The 19,211-nt window shown below is 39.9% G+C and overlaps 1 protein-coding gene across 5 annotated transcripts in view; it reads left to right on the forward strand.

The window, feature by feature from the left end:
• Positions 1-19,211, forward strand: part of LOC129194230 (regulating synaptic membrane exocytosis protein 1-like) — a 142,560-nt gene that overhangs the window by 108,454 nt on the left and 14,895 nt on the right. For 2 of the 5 annotated variants that reach the window (XM_054799302.1, XM_054799303.1), the window contains exons 21-28: positions 874-951; positions 4,496-4,585; positions 6,280-6,363; positions 8,364-8,429; positions 12,771-12,874; positions 15,353-15,471; positions 18,066-18,226; positions 18,351-18,565. In XM_054799302.1, coding sequence (XP_054655277.1) covers positions 874-951; positions 4,496-4,585; positions 6,280-6,363; positions 8,364-8,429; positions 12,771-12,874; positions 15,353-15,471; positions 18,066-18,226; positions 18,351-18,565 — 917 coding nt within the window. The remainder of the gene's footprint in view (positions 1-873; positions 952-4,495; positions 4,586-6,279; positions 6,364-8,363; positions 8,430-12,770; positions 12,875-15,352; positions 15,472-18,065; positions 18,227-18,350; positions 18,566-19,211) is intronic. The other 3 variants (XM_054799304.1, XM_054799305.1, XM_054799307.1) reach the window with 2 other exon arrangements.

The raw sequence follows: 19,211 nt of genomic DNA on the forward strand, positions 1-19,211 counted from the left end.
CGGTTGACATGCGCGTTAGAGCGCTACATTGACTTCGACAAACTCGATGGGCTGTGACCAGAATGTGCGGGGAAGTTGTGTGGATTGGATAATGTTGCAGGGTTGCAAGAATTAGTGTGATCACAACATCCCGAAATTCTGGAGGCAGTGGCGGTTTCAGCATGCGTATTATGAGGCAGCATTGATGAAGGAGGGGTGTGGGGCTCTGCCGGAAGTAAATAAATTGCATGTCTTGTCAATCACTGGTTGCATATGTTGAGCTGTGTGGGGAATTAGCGCTCTCCTGTGTTGTCTTGAGCGCAGATAGCATCTGAAAGAGGGCGGGCAGAGAGGGCTGTGGGCGACGATGGTAAATGTCTAATAAAATGAACAATTGATGTGGCAATAAATTACATGGATTTTTTAAGGGGTGACGCAAAGGCCTCGCACAGGGCGCCACTGAAGCTAGAACCGCCACTGCTAATAACAATGGTGCAAGCACATGTCTAACCGCATTGCTTGGAACAACTTTTTTGATTCCTGGCTGAAAAATGGCAGCTGGCATCATTCTTTTCCGGATTTATATCCCCGTACAAGTGAAAAAATGCAAGCTTAGGCTGTGATTTTTGCAAAGACCATACTGTGGACGTTCATGCTAAATGGAAATAGAGTAACTTGGGTATCATCATTCATCATAGTTGCCTTCTATACCTCAAGATACTACATACATACCACAAGATACTATTGCATAAAATCACTGCTAACCTTGCCACTTTATTTGCCCTGTGGAACTCCTCTGTCAGTTGTCAGCACAACCAATTTCTTTTTTCTTCCCATGTCTTGCAATCGTGTCCGTTTTGTTGCTTCTGTCTCTGGCGTGCATGCTTAATTTAGGACACCAACTAGGCACTATAAAACACTCCCAACCAAGATGCCACTTTTATTCAACAATACCCACAACAACATGAAAAGGTAAGAAAAGGGATTCAGTATGCTTCAAATGAAACCATATGTGAAGTGTTTGTATACATTCCCAAATTTTTATTTCAAGTAGGAGTCCTTATTTATAAATGGTATATTTTTGTAGTTAGAGCATTAGAAAACATGTTTACAACCTTCTAAATAAGGTTTTTAACATTATTAGAGCCCTCTAGACGTGAAATAAAACCCTATAGTCACCTTTACACTTGTGTTACTCAATATAGTAGACATAATAAGAACAAATTTAAGACATGAATAAGACTTGTCCTCGTGCGTGTTGCTGTAAAGGTGTTCTGGTGGCACAGACATTAATTGACTTTAGAGGTTCAGAGTTTACTTTTATCTTGCCGTGGGTTACGGCCACAGCAGTAGCCCGTGTTAAGGATTATTGTGCTTGTTGGGAGATCATTCAAACCTGCAATAAGGCATGGGTCGGTAACTGGTTTCACGGTATATCACATTTATGAAAAAGTCGCAGTTTCAAAACCACTGAAATTGTGCATCATACCGTTCCTACGAGATGTGAGAAAGCGGAGCTCCAGCGCGGCCACGACGTAGAAATACTTCGCCACATTCTGTGTTATTCCTCGCAGCCGGAACTGGGCTTCAATGTGTTGAAACCACATGCGTGTGGTGTATTGCCTCGGTAGCATAGAGCGGCGCCTGTACGGCTGCACTGTTGTCGCTGTTGTCAGTTGAACTGTTACTCACGTCGAGGGTCACCAAATGTGGAGATGTGATTCAGATCGAGACAGATCACATGACCCGCAAACGGAAGTTTGTGGAAAAGTGTGGCCTGCCACTATGAAATAACATAACATTACATTGTTATTTCGTAAAATACGGTAAGTTGTTTTTTTTAATATTTATGTTGCGACCTTCTGATTTGACTTGAGTTGCCAGATTAGCCACAGTTGACTGCACTGAGAACTGCATTTGATTTTTTTATTATTTGTTTAGAAAGAATTCAGTTATTTTTGTGTTGCTTTGTTATATCCCGTCAGACCATCAAACAGGCATATTTTTGCCCTAGGCTATCATACTGTCAGAATCTCATACCGGCCCATGCCTACCTGCAATAAATTCCTGCTGTTCCGGCGATCAAGTCTGGTGCTTGTGTGTCTCACCCAACATAGGCAATAGGCTGTATTCAAACATGAAACAGCATGATTTATTAAATGATATGTTTTCGACAAACAGTGAGAGTGAAGCCGTGAGATTCAAAGCACAAAGGGAGGAGATTACCGTATGTCCGTTTCTTATATTGAAACACTCTCAGGCTGCTTTATGTAACATAATCGTCAAAGTATAGTCATCTAGTATTTAGCCTGATAAAGGTAATAATTTTACAGTACAATCTTAAAGGAAATAACATTTCAGCCCAGCACAGACCTTCTCGTTAATTATTTTTCTTTCTTCAAAGTACAAAAAATGTGAATTTATCAACATCAATTGCATTTCAAGCCTACTTAACAAAAGCACTGTATAACATTTCTGACATGATGCTTTACTATTACCACGAATCATGGTAACACACCAATTACTGTTTTTAATGAATATCAAGCACGTTCAAGCCAATATTATTTATTTTTTTTATTTTTTTTTACTACACTCCAAAGAGACTGAACATATTTGCAGTGATTATACTTGTAGCAGAGCCCTATAATATGAAAGTTTACCATAAGAAAAATAATTAATATCTTGTTTGGAAGCTACTAAGTTGTCGAATGCTGTCATTTGATTCTTTGTTTGAAGCATACTGACAAAGGTGGCGTTACTTTGCTACTGTTTTATGTGCTAGTAATAGTAGATGATACTTTTCATTCGGGCTGCAACTAATGACTATTTTCTTAGTTGATTAATCTGAAGCTTGTTTTGATTAATGGAGTATTTGGTTAGGCCCTAGACAGACCAGATCAATACTGAAGCAACGGTTAGTGCAGGTCTTACTTTGTCTAAAACACAATCGGTCTGCTTTCATGGATGACTCAGGAAAGTAAAAAAAAATATTCACATTTGAGAGGCTGATCAGAGGATATTTACATTTTTAAATCAAAAACCATTAATCAAATACCAAAAAGTGTTGGTTAATTGGATAATGAATTAATCATGGATTCAATGTTGCTGCTCTACTTGCCATATTATATTATAGTTTTCACTTATATGAGTATTTTATTAGAAAATGAGATATTATCCATAATTCAAGTTCATTTGCATGCAAGTAAACAGGTCACTGGTGACCTCTTATGACCACAACGCACACCACCGACAGGCATCTGTAAAGATATTTGGGGTGGGGGTTAAAAAGTGCTGCTTTATGCACTTTTTGGAGTGGCCTTTTAATGTGGCCAGCCTAAGGCACACCTGTGCAATGATCATGCTGTCCAATCAGCATCTTGACATGCCACACCTGTCAGGTGGATGGATTATCTTGGCAATGGGGAAGTGCTGACTAACAGATTTAGACAGATTTGTGAACAGTAATTCAGAGAAATATGCCTTTTTTGTGTACAAAGTAAAGGTTTTACAGCTTTCAGTTCAGCTCACGTATAACGAGAGCAAAAACAAGTGTTTATATTTTTGTTGAGTACCTGACAAACGACTAGTAGTAAATACAGTAAATACAGTAATCCCTCCCACGCTTGAAAATTCACGTCATGGGTTTTCAAGAATCATGAAATCATGCGCGTGGTTAAATATGGCCTGTTATTAGTCAAAATATATGCGTATTTAAGCAAATTGTATGTATTTTTGGCCAAAATTACGCGTTTTCAAACATACAAATGGCTAAATGAAGTAAAATACAAATATGAGGCATTCAGAAGACACTGATTCCAAGACGGTCCCTAAGTGTCGGTCATGTTCCTGTAATGTTGGGTGAGACACACAAGCACCAGACTTTGATTAGATTTACATAGTCTCACAACAGCCACAGTAGAAATCCCTACTAAAAACACACTGTTGTGTGCTAAAACTCAACTCTGAATCCCTGACATCACTTCCTGTCCTCACCCCCTCAGCTCCCCTTGCACCAGAACACATTTTACAGCAACACACATCAGCACTTATTCATGTCTTATTTACTGTTACCATGTCTACTGTATTGGGTAATAGGAGTGTAAAGGTGACTATAGGGGTGTTATTTTATGTCTTCAAGGCTGTCATAATGAATAATAAAAAAGGTATTTAGAAGGTCGTAAACAGGCTACGAAAATATCTCATTTATAAATCCTCCTTTGGGGAAATTCACTGATCACGGTCGGGTCTGGAACCAACTAACTGTGATAAACGAGGGATCACTGTACGTGCTAAAGACATACAGTACAGTACACAACTTCCATCCATTCACGTGATTTTCCTTGGCATGGCTTAGTTCTCAAACGTCCCATTTTGGGAATCCAACCAGACATTTGTTTGAAGTATGTTTTGTGTTTGTCCATTGTTTTTCTCTTTGTGGTTGACCTCTCCCCCCTGTCTCTCCTCTCCATCCTCCTCCTCCACCATTGGATGACATGTTGTGCTGTGCTGCCTGTAGTGATCTTCAACCTTCTCTGGACAGGGTTAGGAGTGCTAGCACCAACTGTCTGACTCCAGATAATCATGCCCCCTCACCTGAGTTGGAAAGGTACCATGCTTTGTATCCACCCCGACCCCTCCTGCAGTGCTGCCGTTATCCTCTTCCTTTCTTCACCTTCATTGATGCTCCCTTGCCTTTCTCCCCACTTGTTGCAATATTTAATTTCACACTCAACCTCAACCAGCGCCCACAGAACACCACTTTTCCCTCACATATAAACTGCATGCATTTAGACAGTAAGCTCTTTGTATTTCTACTATGATAGGCGAGGTTAATCCTGGATCTTTACCAACTTGTCAGCATCTCAGCTGTCTTTTGCTCTCCTTTACCATAACCAGTCGTCAGTTGTCTGCTTGGTGAGACTGATTCATGCAACTAGCTCATTTCTGTCCTAAAGACCTAATGTTTGTTGCTTGTGTCTCGTATCCATAGCTAGTTTAGCTCGCTAGCTAGTATCACTGATGTCCCATGTTGTGCAGTAAAAAAGACGATATTGTAAAATTGTTCCATAACACTCAATTTAAAAAACAATATAAATGAGGGCTGTCAAAAATAACGGTGGTAACTCATTTATTTCATTAATTACGATAACATTATTTTTAGCGTAATTAACACATGCGCATCATGGCAAGCCACGCCTCTGTTATGACGGCAGATGGAGGCACAGGGAGTGTAGCTTCACCACAGAGTCACACAAAGGCTTTTAAAACGTTATTGTGACTGGTACACATCAACAGCAGTGCAATCCTAACACCATATATGTATCTCCAACTCGCAAACTTGCCTCGAGTCTGCTTGTCCGGTGAGCAACACTTCCTCATTCTCGAGGTGCATTTAGGGACTCCATACATCACAACGAAGTCTTTATTGTTCGTGTATGTGTGGTCTAAATACAACAGTAAGAAAACAAAGAACAATGGGTGAATATTCTGAGCATTGAAGTGTGCTGGGAAACCCCAGAAAATGCACTGAAAACATGCGAATTCAACTTAAACGACGTGGTGTCTTTGAACGCAACCCCTCCTTAAAGTATGTTTCAAATGTGCTGCTTCTATTAAAGAGACTACAGGTAAATAGATTTTCAGACATGTTGGTTATTTTTTTTTAGCTTGATTCAAATTTTCAGTTAATTTAGAACTGTTAAAACATACAACTATGTAGAATCCGGTCTTGTCATTTAGCTTTCTTTTGATAAAATACTGCAAAAATGGGCATATTTCGGTTGCAAATGGTGATTCATCATAATTAATGTATTTGAAAACTGTGTTGAATCTGATTTAATAAAAACGTCACTTGACATAAATATAATAAGTTTAAGCGCCTAACGGCGATACATAAATACAACATAAATACAACAGTCTATGCTGCCCTCAAGTGGTAGAAATAAAGCACTGCAGTTTGATTTTAATTGTACTCAGTACTGTGTTACATTTATTATTACATTACAAAAAAAGGATTACATTTAGGATCCCGAAAAAATCGTAAACATTTTTCAGCTATTTTGATTTTTAGTTTTTTATTGATTTATTTATTTTTTTTTTACAACTTTTGAGAATAAAATCCAAAGGTTTGCTGATTATAGCTTCACTGATATCCTTGTGATTTTTTTAGTTGTAAGTTGTAAATATAGCAGACAAGGTGCTGCATATTGTGTTGGTGTATGACCAGTGTGTCCTTCTCAACTTACTGGACATTAGTTACGTCTTTTTGTCAATGAAGTTATTTTTCCTTGTGCACAATAGAAAATCATTGTGCCATTCCTTGCCCTGGAGACGGCCTCCCAGTCCCAGGATTTTTATCCAACATGCCTCCCCTGAAGATGACAGGTACCCTTGTGTGGAGCCGTGACCTGCACTCTCTTGACTCTCTTCAGTTTGACTTGTGATCTAAAGTGTGATGCCACCGAGTACCTACCGCAAACACTGAATCCTGATCAAATTGCATCAACTAAGTTTTCAGGCAAAGCATAGTAATGAATTTATCGCTCTCCTTTTTATTTCTGTTTTTATTTTCTAAAGCCAATCCACAATTTCTTGGGTTCGATTGTTATGCGGAGACTGCAAGCAGGGATACAGACACTCCTTTGGAGCCCCATGAAAGAAATATGCCAATACTTTACTAGTTTCTAAGGCCCCTGGTTATCATGGGGTGTTAAAGACGCAGTCACGGACCCTCAACCAGGCCTGTCACATCAGCTAAAACTAATTGGATATTCAAACTTTAATTGGATTGTTTTTTTTTATTTTTGAGAAGCTGCAGTCATTAGTAATCCCTCGCCACTTCGCGCTTCAAATTTCACGGCTTCACTTCAACCCAGTTTTGGGTTAAGTATGTTTATTAATAAAAAGTATGTTTATTAATAAATCATCACAATTTTGTAGTTGAATACTGCCTGTTATTTAAGCCTAATCTTCCAAAATTAAGCGTTTTTAAGCCAAAAAATGGCTAAAGCATTCAGAAGATGCTTTTAAAAACATGATATGTAGTCTTTTACACTTGTCACTAGGTGTCAGTAATGTTACATTGATGAGACAAGAGCAAACACAAGTAGCACACTGTCCAGAAAGAAAGAACAACATTCCTAACGTGTGAGTCTATATTATGTTATTTGTCTTAAATATCTTTTTTCCTGTTATTATATCAACTATATTGGGTAACATAAGTGTAAGGGTGACTAAAGGCTTGTTATTTTATTTCTAGAGGGTTCTAATAATGTTAAAAACCGTGTTTAGTAGGTTGTAAACAGGTTTTCTAAGCTCTAACTATGAACATATTCCATTTATAAATAAGGAATCCTACTTTGCAGAAATGAACTTATCACGCGCGATAGGCGAGGGATTACTGTACTGTAAATCATACAAATCTCTCACTCTTTTATGCCAAACTTGGCAAACAGGCAGGTTCAAAATAAATATGCTCATCTCTTTTAACTGAGTTCATTTTACATATGAAGCTGCATGCAGGAAAATATAATGAAACTGAATTTACTGCTAAATTTGCTGTGGGCACCTCCTGTAAGGCACCTGCTGCCCCGAACTTGAACTAATAGGATGAAATTGCACATTGATGCTTTTCTTGGTTATCTGTTCATCACTTAGCTTCCATTGCTGGTACTCTGTGGTTATGAATAGCTTCCACACAGTGAGAGTGACTGTGGCCTACAAAGTGGAACTTGTCCCCAAAAAAGACAAGTTGTACACAGTTTGTCACTCACATTGTGTGAGGCTTTTGCTTCCAGGCTTGTTTCTCATCTCTTGGCTAAGGTTTGTAGTGATGGTTTAGTGTTGACGTTGTGTCTCGTTGGTTTTGTATTGTTTCCTCCCTTGCTGAGCTTCAGCCTGTGCTCTTTCTTAACTTGTGGTAGTTTGGACTGCTTTTGATGCGAGAGCTTGCCTTGTTGCTTTTTGCAGTGGTCATTTTTCTTGTAGGAATCGCAGATGCAGCTTCTATGTGCTCAAGCCCGTTTTTCACGACCTCGTGCTCAGCATTGGCTTAGAACTCTTAGTTGTGTGGACGTGTGTGTGTCATTCTTCCCCTTTTTTGAAGTCTGTGACTCTTGAAAAGCAAGTATTTTGTTCAGGGATCTGCACAAACACACATATTTGCAGATGAAGAATGAGTCCCTTTTTCACAACACCCATCACATGTCACTAATTCACTCTTTTCTATGCTGTGAAAAATGTAAGCACCATTAAAATCTTCAATGATACCGCAGTATATCCTCCATATTTGTCCTCCATTTGTTTTCCTTTACACTCTCATCCACCATCCATCCATGTTTTTTTCTGTTCTGGTTGCTCTCCGTTGCTCCACCGCCATCCTCCAGGCAGCCTCAGACCTTGGATACACCTGAATGTCAGACACGTGGCAGGAATCTCTCTGAAAGCAGCAGGTAAGGCATGTACATGTCAAACAGCAGCCATGCACCATGCAGCCATGCATCATTAAGCCATGCATCATGCGTGAGGTCACGGAGAGGCTACGTGTAAAAGTGTACCAGCACCTCAGTATTGTCTCGACACAAATAACACATATCACTTCCTGACCAATAACAGATGCCTCATTCAATTTATTTTTAGATGTATTGTAATTTGTTCATGTTTTGTGTTTAAAACAATAATGCAAATGTCTCCCGTTTTACACATAGGGCAAAGGTAGGTACTGTAGGGGTGTCCAAACTATTCCACCGAGGGCCACATACTGAAAAATCAAAAGGATACGGGGGTCACTGTTATATTTTCTGAACCAAAAAATATGGATATGCACAGATGTTTATTATATTCAAAGAAAAAAACAGCCTGCATCTCAGCTTTGGGTTATCAGAGATATTAACAGTATGAACTTTTTCTGCTTACACTACACTTTTTTGCTGTTTTTTTATTTTTATAAATTGTTTTTTTTTTTTTTGACTTTATTCTCCTAATATTTTTACTTTATTATCATAATATTATAACTCAGGGGTGTTCAAAGTGCGGCACAGGGGTCATTTAAGTTTTTTTTTTGGTCCTCAGCACATTCTAAAATACAATTAAACAAAACAATTTTAAAAAAACAACAGCCAAAATGGATGAACGAGCAGTAATTTTTACAAGAATAAAGGTTAAATATTAGGAGAATAAAGTCATATTATTAAGAGGGAAAAAATAGCATTAAGATGAAATATTATGGGGGAAAAAGTTGTAATATGAGAATCAAAACAAATAATAAAATTGCAATTTTTAGAAAATTAGGTTGGGAAAAAGTTATGAGAGTCAAATTAATCTGAGAATAAAGTCACAGTTACAAGAAAAAAATGTACCAAAAGGAGCAAAAGTTCTTACTATTAACACGGTTTTGTCACTGATAACACAAAACTGAGATGCAGGCAGTTTTTGTCGTTAAATATGACAACAGAGCAGCTCTGAAGGCCAAAGGGAGTCCATTGTTACTGTATATGTTATTGTGATCCCATCAAACAAAAAGATGTTCATTCAGCAATTCTCTTTTTGGCGTGTGTCTAAAAAATACATTTGACATGTTATTCTGTTCGCGAGATCGACGGGCGAATTGGTGTGGCATCTGCAGTGATGCGGACATCGGTCCGTTGTGGTGAAGAGGGAGCTGGGCCGAAAAGCAAAGCTCTCAATTTATCGGTCTATCTACGTTCCTACCCTCCGCATTGAGAGGAGCCAGATGAGGTGGGTCAGGCATCTGGTCAGGATGCCTCCCGGACACCTCCCTGGGGAGGTGTTCAGAGCATGTCTGACTGGTAGAAAGCCTCGGGGAAGACCCAGGACACATTGGAGAGACTATGTCTCTCAACTGGCCTGGGAACGCCTTGGGACCGGCCAAGAAGAGCTGGACGAAGTGGTCGGGGAGGGGGAAGTCTGGGCTTCCCTGCTTAGGCTGCTGGCCAACCCAACCTCAGATAAGCGGTAGAATATGGATGGATGGATGGATGGATGGATGGATGTTATTCTGTTGACCTTAGTTTTGCCAGTGCCCTACAGCACACTTAAGGACACGATGTGCTCTTTTGCACAGTTGAAAATACTCAAAGAATGGCACTTTCATTTGACATCTTTATTTTATAATGTAAGATGAATATTTACATCAACACACATTAACTGTACAATCAAATCGAATCCTATCGTTTGTACACGACATCGAATTGTTCTATTTTTAAAATGTAGCATTTTTTAAAATCGTATGGTAGCCTGTCTATCTGGGTTTGAATGGAATGGTCTGTCACAAAGATGTTTACATCCCTAATATCTACATGTGTGGGTTTAGAAAATGTATACTTGGCCCCCGTAGACTTTGATTTTTCAGCATGCGGCCCTCAGTGGAAAAGATTTGGACACCCCCTTTTCCCCAACCTAATTTTCCAAAGATTACAATGTTATTTTTTGTTTTGTTGCTCATACTCATTTTTTCCAGATATTTCAAATCTATGCAATTTTTTCCCTCCTAATATTATGATGTTATTCTCTTAATATTTTGTCTTTATTCTTGTAAAATGGCTGCTTTTTTTTTTCATTTTTGCTGTGCTGAGGGCCAATAAAAAAACAAAAACATGGCCCCCGAGCTGCACTTTGGCCATCCCTGCTACAGTTTAATAAACATCCCTTAGTGTTTTTATACCTAATGTGTGACATGCCAAAGTAAAAGTGGTCCTGTCAACGTGTGATTTCCGTGTTTCGTTATTTGAGTTGTGTGTCATTCATTTGCTTTCTGTTATTTTTGCCTGCTGTCTTGTGCACTGTCCTACAGTATGTGAGTAAATCCACCTCTCATCTTAAGAGGCTTCTTCTGTGACCTTTTGGTAAGGGGATTACCCCTCCATCTCCAATGATACTCTAGATACTCTGCTAGGTACTGCGAGAAATAAGCACACTGCCTTTCTTGTGAAACATGTCTGCCCCAAGACATGTAATCTAGTGTGTGTGTTTAGTGTGTATGTGTTGTGTGAGCATGTAGTTTGTGTGTGTCACCTGAGTGAATGCAATAACAGGTGCGATTTGCTCAGTGTTTCACATGTTGAACTGTTCTCTACTGCTTTATTTTAAATATATGTGCAAGATTATGATAAATATAAACTTGCAGGCTGACTCCAAATACAGTAGATCCCCGCTTTTCGCACGGGTTCCGTTCCTAGGCTGCCAGGGAACGGCAGAAATCAGCGCGTAATTAATCCGTCCGTAAAAAGGTCTATTTTTGACACACTCTAATTGGAATTACAGTAATCCCTCATTTATCACAGTTAACTCACTCCAGACCCGACCGTGATCGTGACCGTGATGAATGAATTTCTGTGAAGTTGGATTCCTTATTTATAAATGGAATATTTTTGTAGTTAGAGCATAGAAAGCCTGTTTATGACCTTCTAAAATAGGGCTTTAACATCATTAGAGCCCTCTAGACATGAAATAACACCCCTATAGTCGCCTTTACACTCATATTAACCAATATAGTAAACATAAGAGAAAAGAACATTGAAGACATAAATAATATTTATGCTTGTGTGTGTTGCTGTAAATGTGTTCTGGTGTTAGGGGAGCTGAGTGGGGAGAGGACAGAGTTGTGCTTTAGCTTGGCGTGGGATTATTGTGTAGAGATCACTCAATCTGATAATAACAGCCTGATGTTCCGGCATATTTAAAGCTTTGTCTTCAGTACAAAGCTTTGTGTTATTATTGGATGTTGGTGTCAACAATTCAGCTTTTTCTCATTGTGTCTTTTGCTCCATTTTTATTATTTTTGCTGTTTTTTAAATTCCATTTTGTTTCTCCAGTGATGCAGTGACGAATGAGCCATGGGCCGCAGATGGCCCCCGAGCCGCATTTGTGGCGTGGGCTCTCTGAGAAAAGTACATCTCGGCTTGTTCGCTCGGTGTCGTGGGCGAGCGATGGTGAGGAGAGAGACACAGCCCGATTGAGCCTTACTCAAAGATTTTTTTGGAGTTGCACATCTATGGAGGTATATTTGTGCCTTGATTTTGAGGTAGCAAAGGCGGATTTTTAGCCAATGTCACCGTGCATTAACTACTGATGTCTGCACAGGCACGTCGCTGCGCTCTGTCATTCACTCTCTCTCCATCACTTAACCGATACTGCTTTTGCAGTGAGGCGATCCGGTGAACGTGCGCCGATACCTCCAGTCGGGTTTTGGGGACTGGGCTCCTGGCGGAAGCATGCGAGTTTGGTGCATGGAGGGCGGCGAGGCGTACGGGCGTGTCCATTGGTCAAAATGCGTGCCTGTTGGTCACTCTCCGGGAGGGGAGGGCACTGATGTAATTATTTTTTTTTCTAATATTTTCACGATCGACCGGCAAAGTCTGAAAGATCGATGGGTTGGTGACCCCTGTGATAGAGTGAAGCCACACAATTCAAATTGATTTAGGATGTATTAAATGTGTTTTTTGCCCCCCAAAAAAACCACTATAGCCTATTTTCTGAGATGGAAAAAAATATGTTTCGACCAAAAATCCATGAATTTTCAGGGATGCTGGATTGCGAATGCACAGGGATCTGCTGTATTTCTGTTTTCACCCACAGCTCTTTGTGATGTGTGTGTGTGTATGTGTGTGTGTGTGTGATGTTTTAGGTGTGCGTACAAAAAAAATGTTCCTGCTCTTTACAATCAATTTACGTAATGTACAGCTTTATGACATTACTATTTTGGAATCGAAACTCTCCATTTTTGTCATCTCCTGATCCCTTCGTCTGTCTGTTCCCTTCTTACGTAATACTAGGGGTCACCATCAAGGTACATCTCTATCCTCAGTGACGTCTTCGTCAGCTCGCAAAGTGAGGCAGCTCCCCCAGCTTCCCCCCAAGAGCAACAGTGTAGAGCAAGGTACTTGTTCATTGGTACACTACGCATGCCTTGGAAAAAAGAGAGGAAATACTGCTTTAAATCATCAAAATATACTGCTCACAATATTCTCATTAAATACTTTGTTCTTGACAACAAAATCACACTAAATTATAAATGGAAATCAATTTATAATTGTTTTTTATGATTATTATTGGGGGTGTCTTGCTGTCCGCCTGTTGTCTATCCCATTTGCATGTGAAATTGATGGTCAATCTGTGTTGCTTCTTAAGTGGACAGTTTGATTTCACATAACAGTGATTGTGATGGATTAAGTGTTCCCTTTATTTCTATAGCAGCATATTTTGGATTATCAAAAAAAAATGCTCATATTTGCCCCCCCCCCCCAAAAAAATGGTACTCTATTTTCAGATTTTAAAAAGATTTTCAGGTTTAACTGTCCATGTAATCCATTCAGTTTATAGAAAACGACACTACAGATGTTCAGCATCTTACCATAAACTATACTGATACCTTCCAGAACGAGAAGCTATCGCTATAGCTTAAGTTGCATGTGTCAATAAAGTGGCTCATATAGTGGGTTAAACATTCCACCAGGACACACAGAAAGACAAGGTAAGTGGGCATAGAGTACCATCTGAATTTGTTTAATTTGTGTAAAAAAAAAAACAACTTCCCATTAGTTCTGCCATTATGATCTGAAGAAAACTGTCGGCACCGCAAGATCTTCTGTAGGATAGAAGCAGTTATAAACAATGTATGAAGTGCAATTTATGAACCCTCAAGGTTGACCCCGAGGGTTCATAAATTGCACAAACAATTCTAAATGCATATAAATGATGAATGAAAGGGATAAATGAACATTTCAGGTTCCCTTTACCTTCATTGAAGACGTGATTGTTGCCAAAGACACGATGTGGCAGCGAGATTAACACGGACACCACCTTTGCTACCTTTTGCTATGTATTATTTTGAATTCAATAGTGTTTCTCACCTCAAGTGTCTTTTCTTTTGATCGCGGTTGCAAAAAAAGCCAAAATGGAACCCTAGAAAGTTGCAAGTACGAGCATTTTGATAAAGGAGAGAAACACTATTGAATTTGGGAAATAAGTTATAGCAAAACACCAAGGTGGTGTCCGTGTTGATCGCTCTACTACATTATGTCTTTGTCAACTCATCATCATGGCTTCACTGAAGATAAAAGTAACCTTAAATGCTCATTTATACATTTCATTCATCATTCTAAACATTTCCAATTGTTTTATTCATGTAAATTGTAAAACTATACAAACGTGTTTCGTTTTAACATTTTTGAGACTTGTGGTTTTTCAGAAAATATATGCAAACTGAGGCAAAATTTTCAACCTTAGCTTTAAGACACACTAACCGTGGTTCCACTGTATTATTTAATAAGAGGAAAGTGCTGAAGCTTTCTCTGGCTCTAGAAGAATTGCAGAGACGGAGAAAGCAGCCATTTGACAAGGTTTAACAAAAAGAACCAAGGGCGCACCACAAGAAGTGAAAAGCTACAACAAAGTACAACAAAAGATACATGGCAAAAGGCACAAGAACTTACTAAATAGAGATGAGAGTAAAAACCAAAAATCAAAGCAGGATTGGCAAAGCTGGTGTTGAGCAAGCCTGCAAGCAAGGTTAAAGAGTCCTGGTGATTACTGATGGAAGGCAGGTGTGCAGCAGAGGACCTGCCCAGTGAGACCAAACAGCGGTACTGCAAACAGACAGCAGATGGCAGCAAACACCAGCAGAGTGCGCACATGACATTACTGTCACGTTGAAACACTTCCAAATAATCCGGACGTTTTCATTCTTTGGTGTACCTCAGTAAAGTCTCAGTTGATACAACGACTGGCTACCAGGGATGTCTCAAGATCTTGTGTCACAAGATCTCGCGAGATTAAAACGTGACATGATTTCTGGTTCAGAAACTAAATGTCAACTTGGAACTAGGCCTGGGATGACAATAAACTAATTAATTAATCACACCCATCCATCTATTTTCTAAGCTGCTTAGCCTCACTATAATAAATGAAAATGAACTTGATCATTTTGCCAGCCTCAATATATTGCCATGTGCAGGCTTGTCTGTTTTCCTTGTCACTCGCTTCCAAACAGGCAGGAAGAGAGTTCACTCTGTGCATTGGTTTCAGCACCTTAGTACATTTGCTCCATAGAACAACAGCTTGAACAGAGTGAGCCCTTTTTCAGTCATACAGTCTCTTTGTCTTGGGGGGTAGAGGCGGGGCCGCTAGCATACACACAGAGTGCAACACACAGAAATTAGTAGAAATTAAATTAGTAGATTGCAAAATATTTATATAATTACATAATTAATATATTTTTTCATTACACTTTTCTTAAAAGTCATGTTAAAATCTTGTGTGCGTCTTGTGACACACCTGCTGGCTACTACACTTCATTCTCTCTGTGGTACATGAAACGTTAGTTTTATTTTGTTTTATGTTGTCTTATGTTGTCCAGCCCTGGTAGCAGAGGAGCGCGTCCGTGAACTCCAGATGAGGGTTCAATCTAACCGGATGTCAGCTGCCAATACCTCCAGCCAGCAGGACCTGGATAGAGCCCTCAAGAGCAAACGGGAGGTCAGTTTCAAGTCCTGAATGAGCCATACGTTAATATTAAATGAAATTATTAGTTAGTCCAACATTGATACATTGAAATACCTGTGTCTGACTGAAATCAACCCAACTTGAATGAAAACATTCACTCATTCATGCTGCACTGATATCAATTCAGTCGCCATTGTTCACTACTCCTCCACAGGAAGCTAAATAGCTAGTCACAAGAGTTGAGGTTACTCACGCTCATGGAAACACCGCCCCCTAGCGTTTTGGTAGAGAATTGCAATTCACAAGCTCAGACCCCAGCCTAATCTCATGAAACATCTCAATGGTACACTCCACAACAAAGCTAAATCCCAATTCTCTGACATCAGGGGTGTCCATAGTACAGCCCACATCTGTTTTTTTTTAATGGCCCTCAACACATTCTAAAATACAATTGAACAAGAAAGTTAAAAAGACGACCGCAAAAATGGAAAAAGGAGCAGTAATTTTTACAAGAATAGAGACAAAAGTCATAATCCATCCATCCATCCATCTTCTATGCCGCTTATCCTCACTAGGGTCGCGGGTATGCTGGAGCCTATCTCAGCTGACATCGGGCGAGAGGCGGGACACACCCTGGACTGGTCGCCAGCCAATGGCAGGGCACATATAGACAAACAACCATTCACACTCACATTCATACCTATGGACAATTTAGAGTCTCCAATTAACCTAACATGCATGTTTTTGGAATGTGGGAGGAAACCGGCGTACCCGGAGAAAACCCACGCACGGGGAGAACATGCAAACTCCATACAGAGATGCCCAACGGAGATTCGAACCCAGATCTTCCCGATTTCCTGACTGTGTGGCCAACATGCTAACCCATAGGCCACCATGTGGCTTAAGTCATAATATTAAGAGGAAAAAAATTGCATAAAAATGAAGCATTATAGGAAAAAAAAAGTCGTCATGAGAAACAAAACAAAGAATAAAGTTCCACTTTTTGAAAAAAAATGGTTGGGAAAAAGTTCTAATATTACGATAATTAAAAAAAAAATGTCAATATCATGAGAAAAACATGTAGAAGATTAAACAAAAAAACAACAAAGTGTAATATAAGGAGAAAAATTCATACTAATAATGTGCTTTGTCACTGATAACACCAAGCAGAGATGCAGGCTGTTTTTTTCTTTAGATATAAAACATTTCACAACATTTCTAAACAGTTGGTTTAGAAAATGTAAAAGTGGTCCGCGTATCCTTTTGATTTTTAAATATGCAGCCCTCGGAGGAAAATGTTTGGACACCCCTGTTTTCCAAATGTAAGTGTTGTTCCATAAAGTAATGCAGTAATTGCTTTCCCTTGTAAATAAATATATTTGTAAATGAGTAATTCCGTTACTAATTCAGTTACATTTTCGGGAAAGTAACTATAAAGTACAGTAATCCCTCGCCACTTTGCACTTGGAATATCATGGCTTCACTCTATCACGATTTTTCAAGCATTGATGAATTAATAAATAAGGCTGTGTTGTGGTTGAATACAGCCTATTATTAGTCAAAAATCGTGCAAGTTTAAGCTATTTTTACATGTTGTTACATGATGTTTTACATGATGTTTTTTTTGTCTAAATTCAGCATTTTCAAGCATAAATATGGCAAAATGGAGTAAAATACAAACATAAGGCTTTCAGAGGATGCATTCAAAGCTGTGATGATATGTAGTATTCCACACTGGTCACTAGGTGTCAGTCGTGTTAATGTAATGTTGGGTAAGACACACAAGCGCCATACTTGTCGGAAGAACAGGCGTTTATCACAGGTCTTAATGAATCTCACAACAGGCACAATAATCCCTGACACGGACTACTGTTGCGGCCGTAACCCACCCCAAGCTAAAACTCTTCAACCTAATGTCACTTCCTGTCCGCCCCCCATTCAGCTTCTCTAGCACCAGAACACATTTACAGCAAGACACACAAGCATGAGTCTTATTTATGTCTTAAATGGCTTATTGTCTCTTATTATGTCTGTCATATTAGGTAACACTAGTGCAAATGTCTATAGGAGTGTTATTTCATGTCCAGGGGGTGCTAATAATGTTGCTTTTCTGTGTTCTAACTACGAAAACATCCATCCATTTTCTATGCCGCTTATCCTCACTCGAGTCACGGGGATATGCTGGAGCCTATCCCAGCTGACTTAGGGCAAGGGGTACACCGTGGACTGGTCCCCAAACAACCATTCACACTCACATTCATACCTATGGAGGATTTAGAGTCTCCAATTAACCTAACATGCATGTTTTTGGAATGTGGGAGGAAACTGGAGTACCCGGAGAAAACCCACGCACGGTGAGAACATGCAAACTCAACACAGAGATGCCCAACCGGCGATTCAAACCAAGATCTTCCCAATCTCCTGAATGTGTGGCCAACATTCTAACCACTAGGCCACCGTGCGGCCACCACGAAAACCAAATAAGGAATCCTACTTGGGGGAAATTCACTTATCATGTTTGGGTCCAGAACCAATTAACCGCGATAAACAAGGGATCTGTATAACTAATTCCCTTTTTTAAAGTAATTTGCCCAACACTGCTTATCTGTAATTGCTTGTTCCTGCAGCTCTACAAGGACCACAGGACAAGCAGCGAGAATGCTTCCCATAAGTCTTCAGACAGTGATGTCAGCGACGTGTCAGCCATCTCTCGAACCAGCAGTGCCTCTCGCATTAGTAGCACCAGCTACATGTCCATCCAGTCAGAGAGACCCCGAGGACGCTTCAGGTACATAAATACTACTGTTTTCAAGCAGTTACATGTCTCTTTTGCAAAGACCCTCCTGTGTGACTGGATCAATATTGGAGTGATATGAAATAACAGTATTGATTTTGTGAAAATGAACGATCAGTCGAGCCATGCGTGTGACGGGCCGCCACATGATGAAGAGCACCAGTGTGAGCGGCGAGATCTACGGTATGGAGCACGCAGATGGCAGCCAATCCGACACCGCCCTCGGGAGCTTGGGAAACGGGATCAAAAAGCGGCGCTCCAGCCTCAGCCAACGTGTTGTTGCCATCCTGCCATCGAGGCGCAGTCGGAGTACCTCGCAGCTCAGCCAGACAGGTCAGATATGATCTAAGAAAATCCAGGATGGAGACACAGTGAGAGGGAATCACTCTGACACATAATCTTCCTCAGTGGAGTTTTAAAATGAGCACAAAATGGTGGGGCACCAACCACATGGTAGGATATGTAGTAGGACATTGCAATGTATCAAACATTATGTATAGGATATTGTTGATACCTCCTCATCATGTGTTTTGCCTCATTTCATCCGTCTGTTAGAAAATCCAATACAAATCTTAAAGGTCCAGAAAGACATTTTTCAGTGAGTCAAAAGTTCATTTTTTATAATCAGTCAAGCCACAAGGGGGCTTGATGCGGACGAACCGAAGATGTCCTGGCTAATCTTTCTTTGTTTACAGGGGGTCCTCATTTTACGACGTTTCGTCTTCTAAGGTTTTGTAGTTACGAACGTGCCCCCATAAATTATTAATACAATACATAAGTACTTATGGTGATTTATGGCGAGGTCACCCACAAGGCTCCTCGAGTAAGTGGGCATTAGAAGGCAGGCCCAGCAAAAGGTCGTCAAGGATCTCGCCACCACTCCTGAAAGAATCAGCCTGGCTGTGGCTGAAGTGGAAGGATGCTGTCTTGGCTGCTTAATGACCTTTTCCACTATGCGACACACACCCTGCTCTGATCA

The sequence above is a fragment of the Dunckerocampus dactyliophorus genome, chromosome 14 (assembly GCF_027744805.1).
Source record: "Dunckerocampus dactyliophorus isolate RoL2022-P2 chromosome 14, RoL_Ddac_1.1, whole genome shotgun sequence".
NCBI classification, from domain to species: Eukaryota; Metazoa; Chordata; class Actinopteri; order Syngnathiformes; family Syngnathidae; genus Dunckerocampus; species Dunckerocampus dactyliophorus.